Source organism: Drosophila melanogaster, chromosome 2R (assembly GCF_000001215.4).
Source record: "Drosophila melanogaster chromosome 2R".
Lineage (NCBI taxonomy): Eukaryota > Metazoa > Arthropoda > Insecta > Diptera > Drosophilidae > Drosophila > Drosophila melanogaster.
The window spans coordinates 4,785,778-4,802,172 of NT_033778.4; the positions used below are offsets into that span (position 1 = coordinate 4,785,778).

The 16,395-nt window shown below is 40.3% G+C and overlaps 1 protein-coding gene and 2 long non-coding RNA genes across 6 annotated transcripts, besides 16 other annotated features; 2 read left to right on the forward strand and 1 right to left on the reverse strand.

Annotated features, from left to right (window-relative positions):
• Positions 1-410: part of a mobile genetic element that runs on past the window's edge.
• CG12547 (uncharacterized protein) lies at positions 78-3,188 on the reverse strand. Of its 3 annotated transcripts, NM_001299207.1 has the most exons (4): positions 2,984-3,188; positions 2,623-2,757; positions 1,361-2,568; positions 525-1,298 (listed from the first exon to the last, which is right to left on the reverse strand). In NM_001299207.1, the coding sequence occupies exons 3-4, from the start codon at positions 2,468-2,470 to the stop codon at positions 540-542; spliced, it is 1,869 nt and encodes a 622-aa protein (NP_001286136.1). In that variant the 5' UTR covers positions 2,471-2,568; positions 2,623-2,757; positions 2,984-3,188; the 3' UTR covers positions 525-539. The 3 variants fall into 3 exon arrangements, with proteins under 3 accessions (NP_001260704.1, NP_001286136.1, NP_001036460.1); NM_001273775.1 differs by lacking the exon at positions 2,984-3,188 and having other exon boundaries at positions 78-1,298; positions 2,623-2,865; NM_001042995.2 differs by lacking the exon at positions 2,984-3,188 and having other exon boundaries at positions 2,623-2,865.
• Positions 2,986-15,728, forward strand: lncRNA:CR46478 (long non-coding RNA:CR46478). Of its 2 annotated transcripts, NR_167864.1 has the most exons (2): positions 3,342-4,137; positions 15,065-15,728. It is a non-coding gene; the product is annotated as a long non-coding RNA:CR46478 (long non-coding RNA). The 2 variants fall into 2 exon arrangements; NR_167865.1 differs by lacking the exon at positions 15,065-15,728 and having other exon boundaries at positions 2,986-6,636.
• Positions 3,099-6,440: a mobile genetic element.
• Positions 6,447-8,729: a mobile genetic element.
• lncRNA:CR46476 (long non-coding RNA:CR46476) lies at positions 7,092-9,197 on the forward strand. Its single transcript, NR_167862.1, has one exon. It is a non-coding gene; the product is annotated as a long non-coding RNA:CR46476 (long non-coding RNA).
• Positions 8,736-8,811: a mobile genetic element.
• Positions 9,151-11,186: a mobile genetic element.
• Positions 10,909-10,997: a mobile genetic element.
• Positions 11,199-11,753: a mobile genetic element.
• Positions 11,754-11,907: a mobile genetic element.
• Positions 11,942-12,910: a mobile genetic element.
• Positions 12,946-13,430: a mobile genetic element.
• Positions 13,454-14,449: a mobile genetic element.
• Positions 14,450-15,605: a mobile genetic element.
• Positions 15,637-15,872: a mobile genetic element.
• Positions 15,873-15,923: 51 nt separating this feature from the next.
• Positions 15,924-16,395: part of a mobile genetic element that runs on past the window's edge.
• Positions 16,105-16,245: a mobile genetic element.
• Positions 16,246-16,282: a mobile genetic element.

Genomic DNA, 16,395 nt, shown 5'->3' on the forward strand with positions numbered 1-16,395 from the left:
CATATCAAAGACACTAGAATTATTCTAGTGTCTTTGCTTTGCTGAATACTCTATAAATATTCTAATATAAAGTCATTTTGAAATTTATTTTGTGTTATTATGATTCGGCTATTACTATTTCTCAGCTATATTTAAATAATAATAACGTGCCAATTGATCAAAAATAATATAGATTTAAGCCTAAAAACTTCTAAGGTGAAGGGAATATTTTGTCAAATTCACAATGCATGAGCATACGTGTGCACACATACAGTTGTCTGCTGTCACTGTATGCGTAGAAAGGAGCTGTAACGCTCTCCGCTCTCGAACAAAAATTCTAGAGAGCCTGGATCCACCTCTAGAGCCACAACGAAAAAATCGTGTGCCAAAAAATCTTTGGCGTTACGCATCTTGTTATTCTAGTATCTTTGTTTATACTCTGCGGTTATAATTAATTTAAAACAAACATTCGAACTATTTACACTGAGAGTAAAGGATATAAATGTACATACCGAAACATTATTATGGATATATGCAAAACTTTTCTATCAAAACATTTTTTATTGTTCAATGTCAATATTTACGTTGTGGATGGATATATATTCTTCTTGTATGTCATCGCGTTTTATAGAAACCGTGATTTTTTTTACTAGGCAACAATTTGAAAGGCATAAATTTAATACGAATTCGATGGTAAATATTTGACTGCTTTCACACATAAAATCAGGCCTAGTAGCCTGCACCTGCATGTGGCACATCCCATCAAGTAGATTTCCGCACGTTGGATTTACTATTACAGATTGACATACAGTTTTCACTATCCATTTTTGAGGAGCTTCCTTTGTAAAGTTAAATCTGGGCGAAAGCCGAAGGTTAAAAAAAATTTTACTTGGTTTAATTAAATCAAGAGGCAATGCTTTAACTATATTATTTTCCGTAGGCTTTTGTGTATCTTGTGGCGCATCAATTTCACTAGCGGACGCTATTTGTCTGAAATCTAAGCCAAACGGTTGTGCTATAAGCGTTACCAAATCTATTGTATGTATTGAATGGTTATTGGTATCAGCTACCAACAAATTCCGTCCGCTGGCATCCAAGCACAGTCCGGCGGGCTCGTTTAAAATCAGGTTAGTATTTTCTTGGCTCTTAATTTGTAGAGTAGATATATCATTTGAATCGATGTCAATAATTTTGATTTTATGATTATAGGTATCAGCAACATAGAGTTTGTTATTGGTATCATTGAAAGTCACTCCTAACGGATGTTGGAGTTTCGCGCTGAATAGTCTACCGTCAATGTCGCCAAATGCAAATAAATTCTAGAAAAATCATACATTAATTTTGAAGACTATATAACTCATATTCATGACATGGAACATACAAGTGGGTTTCGATCTCCTCCGACGACAGGCATAACCTTTCCATCTATCATAGAAGCTTTGCGTATGCTAGAGCTTTCGCTGTCAGCTATATATAAAACGTCTCCCGCTATGGCCAGGCCAGATGGCTGTGCGAATGCAGCGTTCTGTGGGTAAGAATTATTACGGTTCTCTTCCAAACCATTTCCTATTAGTGAGACACAGCAACAAGGCTCAAATTTACGAAATTTCCACCAAATAATTCCTTCGGGAAAATAGCCCCAAATCTGGTGGGTGCCTGCCATGGATATAAGGATAATTGTTTTTTCTGGTATGTTACGTTCATCAAGATGAAAGGACATATCCATGTCCCTCGTTCGAAATATGGCAACATCCCACGGTGACGACAGTGGTTGCAATGGTCCTAGACGTCCACCTATTCGATCATTTCCCTGAATTCCTGTGCCAGCAAGAGTTTCCACCATTGCATTTGTTAGAGAGATCTGACGAATGGCGTGGTTTTTAGTGTCCGCTACAATCAAAACGTTTTCATTAAGAAACGCAATGCCTTGAGGATTATTAAACCGTGCCACTGTTAGGTCTCCATCCACGAAACCAGGCTGGTGTCCTCCAATTCTGTGCTGTACCACACCGCCTGCTGTAAGCACAAGCACCCTGTTGTTCCCCGTATCAGCAATAGCATACAGGCCATTAGGGCCTTGAACAATCTTTGCGGGAAAACGCAAGTTAGATGCTGGTTGAAAGTCATTAAATAATTTTAAAGGTAAACCCCTATGGTCAATTATACCCTGACGGCTAAAATACGATAGGGCAGAAGAAAAAAAATCCTGTAGGAATTTTCCATGCCCTTCACCCATTAATAACATCATCGGAACACCAGTCGGGCTTAGAATCAAAAGAGAAGGCCAGCAACGAATTCCAAGAGCGCGCCACATTCCAGATCGTGAATCATTGACAATGGGATGTGATATTCCATATCGTTGTACAGCGGACAGAATGTTTGCCGCATTGCGTTCATTTTCAAACTTAGGACTGTGAACACCGATTACTACAACACCACTTTCTATTGGAAAGCGTTCTTCCAATAAGTGCAACTCTTGCAGCACATGCATACAATTAATGCAGCAATATGTGAAAAAGTCTAATATGATAACTTTTCCTTGCAGTCCTTTTATCGATAAGGGGCAACTTACATTGAACCACTCTAAATCTGAAGTAAAGCAATTAATAATATGAAGCATTGATAACTATAATTTCCTTTTACCTGATTCAAATTCAACAGTGAGATCCTTGAGTTTTGCAATGGAGATATCGTCATTCCATCGGTCAAGAAACTTGACAATTGTCCCAGCCTTTTCATTTTCTCCTTTACTGCTTTTGTATGCTTGCAACAGTTCATCTGTTATAAATGTCAAAATATCAATAGGCGATAAGTCATTATTAAAATCCATTCTAGCATAAGTTATAAAATTGTGTATATATATTCAGATAAAGTTAATGTGACCAGAGGTCTAGAATGAAAACTATATACATATATATGCATGTCGACAAATTTAATATTATAATTATTAGGAACGATGATGATAGGAACACCATGAACAGCATAAAATTCAAAAATGTTCGACCTTAGTTTGATTGAGTAACTGTCACCCTCAGAACGAACAGATTCCATAATGAACGATAGACGAGTTCTAAAACTCGTCTAAAGAAAACTCTCTAAAGAATTATAAAAATATATATAGTGAAATGCTTGTGTTTATTGAGTGGAACTAATGTCCCGTCAGTTGACTAAGGATAACGTCTTTATTCTTTTGATCACAGTTTAAGACTAAATGTTAGTGACAAATATCTTTCTTACACTGCCCTTTTGTTTACATTATTTTGACATAGACAGTATTATCGATAGCAATTAGCGGATGTGATGTACACTGGCGTGGGATTATGTGAATAGGACACTCATTGCCCAGTTGTTTATATTATTTCGAGAGCGAGACCGCCGGCTTGGTATATTGATATTAAGAATATTCTTATTTCTTTGGACAGTGCTAATTATGTGTATCCCTTCTCCTCTCTTAAAAATTATAATGCTTGGGCTGGTATTACAGGGTAGGCAACTAGTTTTGTGCCGGTTCTATTTCTTGTAGTGGTTCTTGATTACTTTGTCTTGTTTTCCAAATTTAGACTGGGGATGTATAAGAAGGTTAGTCGATTCATTAATTTTCGCCTAAAATAGCATTTCCAATCTTTATTTTACATTGTTTATTTTGAGAGATTGTATGTAAGTATAATATTTGGTTCAACGTACTAGATAATTTCCTTTGAGGGAGTCGGCATATAATTTCAAATTGGATTCTTCCGCTTAATTATATTTTTAATGCATTCATTGTTAACTTCTTTTTTGTTATGATAAATTGTATTCTCATCTTCAAAAAATATGTTTTTTTTATCTAAATAGTTTAACTGATACCCATATGGTCAGGATAGGGAATTATTTTAATGGTGTTGATGGTTTCCTGGTTACCAGGGCTATGTGAAATGAGTAAGAAGAACTCGTTATTTTTGTGGTCAATTCAAGTTGATGTTCTGATAAAACGTGAACCTATTTTGTCAAATTAATTTAATTTAATCATTTAATTCTTTTAGAAGCTTCTTGTATAAGGTTTTCATTGTGGGCGAGTCTGTGATTTTGTTACCAAAAGATCGAGATTTTGATCACAATGATTTCCGTTAAATTAATTATTAGACAGTGATGATATTTGAATTGGATTGCTTAAGAAGAGTAAGTAGCCTAGGTCGGAATCTTTGTTGATTATTTGAATATTTTGACTGTGGTCCGTGGTGAATGTTAGACACAACATAATTATACACAAGGTTCCTGTGGAAGTTTAACGGTATTAGGTTTCTTTTGTTTCTTAAATTGTGTTTTGTAGTATTCGGTTTCCCTATTTCGTATTTTGTAATGGTCTTGATCTATTTATCTACATTTTTAAATGGGTTTGGTTTAATTTTTTTTATTTTCCTCTTTGAAGTGGATCTTTCCTGTATTTAGTGTCAATATTTATTTTATGGTTGTATGAGTAAAGGATTGTTTCTAATTTGCTTAACAGATGAATTGATTATACGGATTTTATCATTTATTATATTATTTAGTCTTTAGACGTCTGCTACACCGTTTCCTGCCGTATTAAGTTGCAATTCGATTCCTTCTTCTTAAAGCCGTCGCTTTAGAGTCAAAATGGAAAAAGCTCCGTCTCTGTCTGCCTTTAGTATTTTGGGTTTACCTGATTGATTGGAAATGCACATTATTGCGTTTCTGCATTCTATCCAGTCCTTTGTTTTAATTTCACATATCTCTTCTCTTCAAGTGTAGCGAATTTAAAATAAATGACAATTCAACTGATGTTGATTGCCTCAGCAATTAGGAGTGATTTTAAAGGCAATTTGGTGTTTCTGTGTTCTGTGTTCTGTGTTCTTTAATTAATTTTGTAATGTTCTGTATAACTGAATGAATGAATGAATAAGGTTGTCTTCTTTTGCGCTATGTTGAGTAACTTCCCTATGATGGTTTTCTTCAAGTTTAATTCTAGATAATGCATCGCCAACTGAATTCTCCATCCCTTCAATATAATCGATTTTTGTTGATGATAATGATAACCTGATGATAGCAATGATAAACTGTCGTCCTAGTAAATAATGTCGAAAAGTTGTTGTTGCCCAAGCTATGGCGAGTAATTATTTTTCGATAGCGCTGTAATTTAATTTGTGTTTATTAAGTGTTCTGATAAGAAAGAATATAGGATGACCATTTTGAGAAAGTACTGCCAAATGGGCTAAATTACTGGCATCTGTGGTTAAAGTAGACTTTTTTGAAAACGGATTAAAGCTATAAGTTTTTTGAATGCCTCTGTGTAGCCAAGGTTTTGTGCACCTACATATCTGTGCGCTTTTTTTTTAAACCTTTGGTTATTTGTCTTGCTATGTCTGGGGGATACATTTGCTGTAATCGGTTAATCCAAGAGAAGCTCTGATCTCTTTTACCTTTTTTTGGAATTGGATATGAATCTATGGCTTTTATTTTAAGAGGTTTTGATTTTATACCATTAGGGGTTACGATGTGACCAAGAAAACTAGCTTCCTTTTTCAAAAATTTACATTTATCTGGCTGCAATTTTAAATTTGCTTTTGGGAGTTTTAAAAAGCCTATCTGTAATGAATTTAAAATGTTCAATAAGGGATGTGGAGAAAAAACTAAACAGTGTTTATTATCTATTTATATGTGTATATATGTTTATTAGAATATTATTCATGCCAAATGGCATTCGAATGTACTCATAATGTCCGCTTTTGGTGGAGAATGCAGATTTACATATTGATTCTGGGTCAATGGTTTTTAAATATTAAATATTGACCTTTTCCTAATTTACCAAGGATTTCGTCCATGTATTATATTGGTTATCTGTCCGGGATAGTTATTTCATTAAATTTTTATAATCAATTACTACTCTGTACACAAGTTTCCTAGACGCATCAGTTTCGAACTACCGAGCTGGGACTGTTGTATGGCGAATTACTTTCCCTGAATTATACCTAATTGAGCATTTCGTGTACTTGGTTTTCGACTTCAATTTCATGCGTTTGAGCAAGTGGGTAATGTCTGGAATAAATTTTGTTATGTGTTATGTGTTGTATTTAGTGTGTGTTTAATGGTATTTATAAATGTTTGTTTATCCATCTCTTTATATTAAAGATTTTTTAATTTATTTAATAAACCTGAGTTTTTATTTGGTTCTGGTTTCTTTTGAATTTAAAAATTTTTATATCTTCTCGGCTCTGAAGTAATCAACTTGTATGTTTTGTCAAAAAGGTTAACTGTGCTATTATTGTGCTATATTGTTAATTTATAAATGCTTGTGCATTTATTGCCAATTAACATATCGTAATAATTATTATTAGTTATTAGAAAAACTGTGTAGATCAAATGGTTGATTTTTGTTTAAAAATACTATTGCTGGGTAAGACAATCAAGCTTTTCAACGTAATAGTGTCATTTGATGTTAAAACTTCGGATATTGTATTTTGAATAATATTATTATTATTAAGTGGGTTTCTATGTGTACTGCGACCCAGTCGGCTCTATTGTACTACCCCTTCAAAGATCCCCCTGACGTCTAATGCACTGTATAAATGCCAGAATTTTATTGGGATTCAGGGCTGCAATTATTTTCCGTGGGACTACATACATGCCCAGGAGTCTGTTCGTCCCGATGGAAAGCGCCACGCAGTCACATATAATATGTGCAGAGCTCTCCTCCTCCATGCAGCAGAAGCGACAGAGTTCACTGTCTGCAATGCCAATCTTATGCAAATGCGAAGTCGGCAGTGCCCCGTAAGAAGGCCAGTTAAAATGCGCACGGTGTTTTTTCCCATGTGTCATTAAGGTCATTACATTACATTCACGGAGGAATGTATGTTACATTCACGGAGGAGAATCTTAGACTGCCAAAGACCTGGTTGGTGTTCCCAGAAGGACAGACGTTTTTCTTCCTCTATTGACTTAAAAAAGCCCAGTACTCTGTTGTGACCAACACCACAGAACTGTTCGGGCCCAGTTAGAGGGTTGTCTGCCCCTTTCTTGGGGAGGTTGTCCGCTAGCTCATTTCCCGGGATGTTGTTGTGTCCCAGGACCCACCTTATTGTGAGTTTGCTGACAGCTCATAGGGCTCATAGGGCTGGTCAGGGCTGTCCTCACATATAGATTAAATGTTATCTTAGCTTTGCTGAGCGCCTTTATGGATGCTTGACTATCAGATTAAACTCCGCACAGCGTCCAATACCACAGACTTCAGCTTCAAAAATACTGGTGTATCTGCCCATTGATTCGTGGTATTTCAACCTGGGGCCTACAACCCCCAGCCCACTTCCTTCGTTGGTGAGGGATCCGTCTGTATACCACTTTATTGTTTGTGGTTTCATAGGGTGTACTTTCCCCAGGGTTGTCCAACTGTTTTTATTACTGAAATGAGTGCTGAAGTTCTGAGCGAACCTGTGCTCAGCTGGCATCTCATCCCTTTGTTGCATTAGCAAAGGGATATCCCGTTTTAGGTTTTCAGCATCCTTACTTGTGAGGTTGCAGCCATTTCCTGCTCCCTCAATTCTTATTAGGGTGGCTTTCCTCTTCATTTCAATGACGATATGAATCGGCGTCACCTCCATAAGTACTTCTAGGGCTGCAGTGGGACAGGTACGCATTGCTCCTGTCATGCATACGCAGGTCATGCATTTGCAGCTTATGGAGTTTCACCTTAGTGGTGCTAAGGCGTGCTCTATCACCCCAGGCCCCTTAAGTTAGTATGGGTCTGACTACCATGAGGTACAGCCATCTTATTATGCGTGGATGGGTTCCCCACGACTTACCAGCAATGTTTCTACACGTGAAAAGTGCTCTGGTGTACTTATCAATTGTGTTATCGACATGAGTTTTGAATCTAAGTTTGGAGTCAAGGGTTATCCCAAGATACTTAACTTCTTGGCTGGCCTCTATGGGACATTCTGACAGGGTTATTGCCTTCATTCTCTGTAGCTTGTACCTATTTGTGAAAGGAACAATAACAGTTTTGCTAGGATTAAGGCTCAGGCATACTTTCTTGCACCATTCGCTGGTTATATTGAGGCCCAGTTGAATAATATCGCAGAGTGCTTCCTCATATTTACCTCTAGCTATAATGACAATATCGTCAGCATAGCCTTGGCAAAGTATACCCCTGCGGGTCAGTCTGTCCAGCAACTCTTTTACCAGCAAGCTCCACAGGAGAGGCGAGAGGACACCCCCTTGGGGGCAACGCCTTGTGGTAGATACTGTGGACGACTGTCCTCCTATAGTGGCCATGGCTCGCCTAGATGCCAGTAGTGATTTGATCCATCTGCTGATTGTCGTATCTAGTCCTCTTCTTGCCAGGGATGCGTTGACAGCCTCATGGGAGGCATTGTCGAAAGCACCCTGTATGTCTAAGAAGGCACATAACGCCACTTCCTTATGAGTCAGTGAATCCTCAATATGGCTTTTCAAGCTCTACAAGCAGAGTGCTTCTAATGCTGACATCCACTAGCTTTTCCAACGTTCTTAGCAAAAACGATGTCAAGCTGATGGGTCTGAACGACTTCGGATCTGTGATGTCTTTCTTTCCAGCTTTCGGAATGAAGACAACTTTTGCCAAACTCCAGGCAGTAGGTATGTGTCCCAAAGCTAGGCTGCTGATCAGTATTTTCCTGATCGGCACTGCGAGCTGATTTAGCGCTCGTTGTAGCAGGATTGGCTGAATGCCATCTGGACCAGGAGATTTGTAGGGCTGGAATGTACCAATTGCCCATATTTTGAATAGGAAGGTGTATACACACATATCGGCTAACCACTGTACCTATATGTATTCATAATATACAAGCACATTGTAGCACTCCGTTATTATGTGTACATAAACAGTCCAGCCCAAGTGTATGCGTAATACGAGCACCCACGTGGGAGCTAACATATATATATAAGATACGCAGAGAAGCGTCGTCTGCAGCGCTGCTCCTCGACCTAGGCTAAGAAAGCTTTGTAAGTAGATCACGAAGATATTCACAAATTGACTTCGAATGAAGCGGGACCTTCCTTGCTCCTCAAATTGATTAGAATAAAGAACATACGGTGCTTGTGATAAAGACGTAAACAAGTTACCGTTTACTGGTCATGGAAAAGTACTAGCTCAGCTCGGAGTCTACTTGGGCGTAACTACAAAGACAAAAATAAAAGTAAAATCTTCTAAAGATACCATCTATCGTCCGTAGATGGCATGCACGATTCCTAACCCTCAGTTAGACAATTTTGCCTATGTACTAAACAAAAACCTCCGCTCTCTCCTATCCTTGTCGAGCTCACCGGAACTGCCAGTCAAAGTATTTTATCGGTGGGCAGGGTGTTATGCCAAGTCGCACGCCATCTTCTTTTGCGATGAACAGCAGCGTGACTCACCTTTCTCGACTCTTTAGTCACCTTTTACTACCAGCCGAGCGTACTGTGGTAGAATTCTATCTCCGCCACCACACGGCAGCACTTCTCATCCATCGCTTTGATTGACCATCTCTTCCTTACGGAAACGCTTCATCATGGTGACGATGATCACATGAACCCTATTCCAAACGACGTTATCCGCCATCATAGCGGCATTCAGGCCTCTCGGGTTGAGAGGTGCCCCAGCGAGCGCCTCTAGCTGCACCTTCTTCTCGGCGAACCTGGAGCAGTGCAGAAGGATGTGCTCTGCTGTTTGCACTTCGTCTGTGCAGTAAAGGCACTGGGATGTATCCACGTAGTGGTACCTGGATAGGTACCCTCGGAAAAACCATGGTTCGTGAGGAACTGGGTCATGTGGTAGTCCACCGTTTTATGATACACACTCAGCACACTCTGTTAGATTCGGTATAAGCTGGTACGTCCAACGTCCTCGTTGCGACTCATGCCACCTGGTCTGCCAAACTCCTTAACTCCACTCCCGGATCTCTAACTGGGTAAACCCCTCTCTCGCTAGGTATTTGCCCTTTATGTCCAGGTCATTAGGTGTAATGCATGAAAGAGCGTGCGCTGTGTCATCAAATATGATTCTAAAGCCTCTGATTAGTCTGAGAGCCATCGGTCGCGACAGTGCGCGGGCACTATCCAAGTAGGTTGTTTTGGTGGTAACGCAGCTCCAGATAGGGGCAGCGTAAAGCAGCGTTGCCTTTGAAACCGCCACTAGCTGTCTCCTAGCCGGCAATCTGGGCCCTACCACGTTGGGCTTGATTCTTGCCAAGGCTGCTGCTGTCATTGCCGCTTTTTTGCTGGCATAAATTGCTCGAGCCTTGAACGACGGCCTTCGGTCTATTAGGACACCCAGCGTTTCAGCGTTTCAGCAGGACTACTCCGGTCTTATGCGCAGCTATTCTTAGTCCGACTTTCTCGAGCCATTCTATGACCGCCCTGGAGCTCCGGTATTGTCTTGGCGACCGCTGTTACCGCAACGTCGTCGGCGAAGCAGTGCAGCTCCACACCTCTGGGCTCCTCCTAATGTTCCACAAGATCGGTTCTAGTACAAACCCTTGGGGAACACCTGCGGAGACTTGGTGGCTTCTTGGATCAGCTTCTGTTACGTACCATAACACACGGTCCCTGAAGTAGTTGCCAATTACGGCTCGTATATAGCCGGGAATGCCCAAGTTCCGCATTGCGCCGAGGATATTAGGCCATCTCACTGTATTAAATGCGTTCTTGACGTCTAGCGTGATGATGGCCCAGTACTCCATACTGCCGCATAACCATCGGTTACCGTCGAGTGATTTCTTGGCAACGTCTGTTACGGCTTTGAGAGCGTCGAGCGTGCTTTTCCCCTTCCGGAAGCCATACTGTTAGCTCTGAAGGCCTGTGGGACTTTCGGTGATTAGCTCAATGTACAGCGTACAGTACACGCTCAAGGAGTTTGCCAACAATGTCCAACAGATACAGATGCTTGTCCTCTTGGATTAAAAGTGTTGATCACCAACGTTCTCCCTGGCGTTTTACCGGTGGAAGTTTATTCCGCTTCAAATCGGACACCAGAGCTCTGCTTAGGCGAGAACGGAGGATGACCTTTGACTTACGATATCGCCCACTGCGATAAGTGGGCAACGTTATCTGATGCAGGTGATCTGATTATATTACCAATTTCCTGGGTCTTTCGTTGAATTCTAAAACGACACAGTGATTCTCAGGACCACGGCACAAACTTCAGTGTGGATTTAAAGACTTGCCGTCAATTATGGCTGACAGGACTCGTAAATATGTCATAAATAAATGCATAAATCCAATCCAGCCTTCTCATATATCTCCTTCTCCTGTGTAGATACGATGATAGCCTCACTTTCTTTAGCAGGCTCCGAATACTCCCTCTGAAATGTAAGAGCACATCTGGCAAAGGCTTATAGTGCTGAGGCCCTTTGTCCAGTGCCAAATTTATCGAAGTTCCTCTCACATTGGCTACAGCATCAAATACAAGGATCTAGCCGTGTGCCCGCTTCGCAGACATTTTAAGCACAGCCAATGCTTCTCACCGATGTTTATTGAATTCGTTACGTAAGATGCTCGCATGTAGAACTTGCAACGCCAAAGCCGTGCACACCACGTTTGCGTATTCCTGTAACGGCGCGCTACAGTGAACTACGGTTGGAAAGGGCGCACTAGTTGCAGCATGCCGGACCCTGTCCACTTTCTTGCTCATAGGAAAATTTACCACAAGATCCTCTATTAGGGATAGGTTCGACAGGTGTTGCTCCAGCTTCGCTGTCTGCAAGAAGGCCATGACGTTTCTCGCTCGTGTCGCGAAGGGAATTATCTTTATGCTAAAAGGTGCTAAAAGGCAATCCTCAAGCCGATCTGGACTTGCGGGATTCAGCTGTTGGGCACGACAAGCGCATCCAACCGCCTGAAACTACAGCGGTTCCAGAACAAATACCTAGAAATGTCTCCGACGCACAACCACGAGAGTTCCATTATCCACCAGGAACTACGATGATCAAGCCGTCAAGATACTCATACTCATACATACTCACTGGAGATCGCGACTTGTAAATGCAAAGGAAAACAGCTTTATAAGACTATAATAAAATCCCCTAATAAACTTGATTATGTTTCTTCTGGGAGTCCTACATACTGGCCATCAGACCTCAAAGAGCTTCCATGCTTGATCGACTTCGCAGTTACAAAAAATATTTCTTCCAGCTAGGTTAGAACTACATGCCTGCCTGATCTGTCATTTGATCACTCGCCTGTACTAATTCACCCCTGCCGGTACGCGGAAAACTTAAAACCATCTTAAAATTAGACTTCACATACAAACAAACTGGCTCAGGTATACAAAATATATAAGTTCATACATTCAGCTAAACTCAAAACTTAACACTGAATCTGATATAAAGAGCTGCGCAGGGTTACTAGAATCAATTATTACGGCCGCATCTCGTACTGCCGTACACCAAAAATCACAAGTGGTAAAATTGAGCCGAACAAGACATGCTACAAATCGAGCAACTTGTCCACGAAAATCGACGCTTAGGTAGATGCAGATCTCCATCTGCAAAACAAAAGGTAAAAATAGCCACACGGAAACTCTGAACCAAGATTATGAATACGCTAGCGCCGATACATAGAACAGCTTTCACCAACCGACACAAGAAATAACACACTGTGGAAAGCCAATCCAACTCCTCGCCCACCGACTGAAATTAATTTGCCAATAAGGAATTCCTTAGGCGGCTGGGCCCGTAGTGATGCAGGCGGAGCCACCACAATTGCCGCTCACCTACTAGATATATTTACCCCAAACGAGGCTACTAGCACATTCGCAAAAAATAATTAAAGAAAATCTCAACCCGAAAAAGTCCCCTGGATGCTCTTTACTGCCATCAGCAAACTTGGTTACTTCCCACATGCAAAATATCGAACATCACAATGTTTCCAAAGTGAAGGACCACAGAGTTCCTTCATCTTCCAAACCAATAGGGCTGCTTTCTTATTCTATGGTTCATCGTAGAGTAAAAGGGTATCCTAGATTCGTTGAAAAGTATGTAGCAGGCAGAAGGAATCGTTTTCGACCATATAAAGTATAAATATTCTTGATCAGAATCAATAGCCGAATCTAGCCGATCTCGCCATGTCCGTTTGTCCGACTGTCCGTCTATCCGTATAAACGTCGAGATCTCAGGATAGGTCCTGAAAGATTGAGATTCAGCATACAGATTCTATAAACAAAAACACAGCGGACAAAACTGCCACGCCCACACTTTTGAAAAAACTGTTTATATCTTTTCACATTTTTATTAGTCTTGTAAATTACTATAAATTTGAAAAAAACTTTTTGCCGCGCCCACTATAAAGCCCAAAATCCGGAGAACCGGTCACGCCTACACTTTGGAACTATTTTTAAATTTTTTCTCATTTTATTCTTCAATATCTTGAATATCTTCTTCCAGAAAAATGATGAAATTTCGCATTGACACTAGCTGAGGAACTCGACTATAGCTTTCTCTCTTGTTTATTTTCTTTATTTTCTTCAACAGCTCTCTCCCAACCGACCGAGGGGCTCGATTAGCGAGAGGATAGACACGATATAGAAAAGAACACAGAAAAGAGGAAATATATAAATATTAGTAAGATCTAAATATGTGTTGAAAAAGTTCGAATTGTTTTTTTAAAGAGTGGCAGATAGTCAAGATCATAGATAATTCGATAAAGGCTATTATAATACTATGTACTGAACATGCAATTCTTAGTTAAATTTACAATGATTTAAGATAAGGGGTATGTAGTTTCTAATTAATCGGACTGGAACAGAGAAGTTTAGCCGACTATCGATTCAACCAATTCATTGCGGTCCAAGTGGACTCCAAGCAGGTAATCCATACTTAAGAATCGCACAGACTAGCGAAATAAATAAGGATTTAGTCATGTAAGGATCATCAAATTCCTTTGACCATCTTTTTATAAAACCAAGCACACCCCTGGCCTTATTGACAATAGTCAATATATGGTCTGAACATTTTACTTTTGGGTCCAGAAGGACACAAATATCATCAACCCATGTTATTCTGTCCAAAGAGCACCCACTTAGAGTAAAAGGTCATAACTTTTTCACTTGAAACCACTTCAGTTTAGTACGTTATCACGGCACCATATTTAAAAGCTGTCTAGATCGTATTGTAAATTCCAATGGCACGAAATGTCCCTATACTGGAAGCATAATTTAACATCGTCTGCATACATAAGAATGTCGTTAATAAATAAGGTAAAAAAGATCGGACCAAGGTAGTTTCCTTGTGGGACACTGGATGTGACTCGGCGAATACAGGAAAGATAACTTTTAAAGAGGACCCGTGGCGTCCTGCCATTCAGATAACTTAAAATCCAAGTTAGAAGATCCTTACTAAAAGAGAATGATTGGCAGAGTCAAATGCTTTACTAAAGTCAGTGAAGATGACATTTGTTTGCAGACTCTGTATGACGAAGTAAGTTAGCTTAAAATGGTTAGTGGTTGCTGATCTGCGTTACATAATTGTAACGCCTCACCCCTTTGTCGTTGACCTTCGTCAGAAGGTCGTCCAGAATTGCTCCCACTTGTTGGTGCACTTGTTGCATTGCTCGGTCCGACGGTCAAGTGTGACGCGGTCTGGGAGGTTTGGGTGGAGTGCTTAGTAGTTAGTTGGCTGTCCGTTCTGGGCCTCCAGAATCCGAGGGTGGATTTCCACATTTGTGGCTGCCACCTGGAGTATTAAAGTTTTCAACAGACATTCCAGTTAGTTGGTGCATTTTATACCTCCTGACAGGTTTGCGGATTTATACCTTTCGCCAGGTGATGGTTATGCTGCCGCCCGATGCGGCTCAGACGCAGACCATTCCGCTGGCCAACTTGGCTCAGACGCAGAATGGGTTTTTATTATGCTGTGGCCGGGCTGGAAAAGAGAACAGGCGCAGGCCACGTACCCGCACACTTTGGGTCAGACGCGTCGTGGACTTATGGGGTGCGTGTGAAGGGGGGAGTTGCGACGGTGGGAGGTATACCGCTCCAGCTTGGTCGACAGAGCCCCGTATTTAAAGTGTGCCGCATAAGCTGATAGGTTGGCTATTGATCTGCTCCTTGACTTCTTACACTATTATTCTGCCTTTCCAGCTCGTTTGTGGTCCTGTCCCTGGGTTTCCATGGGATGTTGCCAATCATAACTGTCAGCAGCCCAAAAATGTATTCTACGGCCGGTGAACCGATCGTTTGGCGATTTTCGTAGTGCTTGCACCGAGAAAACGGCTCACCAGTGCTAGGGGACTCATGCATCCGACCAGCGCCGCCAGACCACGCTGCTTTAACCATTTACCAGTACTGCTTTCCAAACTGACTGCGAGATCAGCTGACGTGATCGGCAAGTCTGGTGGCAGCCAAGATGCCAAGAGAAACAACAAAGCGACAGAAGAGAAAGTAGTGCAGAGAAAGTTCGCTGCTAAGTTCTATCACCTTGACCTGCCCTATGGCCTTGAGGATCGGCGCCGGCGGGCGATCCATGGATACTTGGAGCTTACCTTCTGCTGGTGAGTACTCATATCGGCACTGTGTGTTAGAGACAGCCATTACTGGTTCCAACAAGCCGCCGCGACACGGGTAATTTTGGGGTTTTCCAGGAGCGCCAACTCCATTCACAGAGCTACTCGCGCGAGTCCCCCCTGTGTGACGGTTATATGTACATACATATACAGTTTGTCAATAAACTGTTTACACACTGCGAAATAATTTGAATTTTTGACTTTAAAGGTAAGAATTCAGAATTCTTTGCTTAATTAAACGCAATTTTTTTATGAAATATAATTCAAGAATGTTTATTTTACTTATAAATAAAAAAAAACAAATTAAAAATATTAAATATACAAGAAAATAAACAACAAATTCCAAGTTTACACACTTTTGAGACTGTCAAGAAACTCTTTATATATGTATGCATGCATATTTTTCCTTTGGCAGATTGTATTACATATAATATTTTTTGAAAATATTTAGTTTTAAAAGAAGGACAAACGAAAAAAACTTATTATAAAGGGTGGGCAAACGAAAATATTTATTTTTGTTTTCTCTCTTGTTTTTCATATATTTATTAGTATTGTAAATTTCTATGGATCTGCCAAAAACTATTTGCCACACTCACCCTCTCTCTCTCCCACACTTTTGACAAATTTTAAATTTTTTCTCATTTTATTCACCAATATCTGTAGATATCGCTGAAAATATATGAAATTATGGGTTCGCATTTCCACTAGTTGAGTATCTGATAGCCGGGGATCTCGACATTCTCTCTTCTTAGAACTGTGTTTATATCGTTTACGTGACCCTACATTCTTTGGGAGATTTTTAATTGAAGAAATTTTTTTTAAAGAGGTGGGCTAACAAAAAAACTAATTATTATTAGTTATTTTTAGGGATGGGAAAACGACAAAAACTAATTTTAAAGGGTGGTCCAA

What these genes read in the sequence shown, in the direction of transcription:
- CG12547 (NM_001273775.1), bottom strand. Translation starts at nt 2,809, where the DNA reads ATGGATTTTAATAATGACTTATCGCCTATTGATATTTTGACATTTATA. An exon ending in CACTGTTGAATTTGAATCAG is followed by an intron (nt 2,569 to 2,622) that starts GTAAAAGGAAAT and finishes GCTTTACTTCAG; the next exon opens with ATTTAGAGTGGTTCAATGTA. An exon ending in GAGGAGATCGAAACCCACTT is followed by an intron (nt 1,299 to 1,360) that starts GTATGTTCCATG and finishes TGATTTTTCTAG; the next exon opens with AATTTATTTGCATTTGGCGA.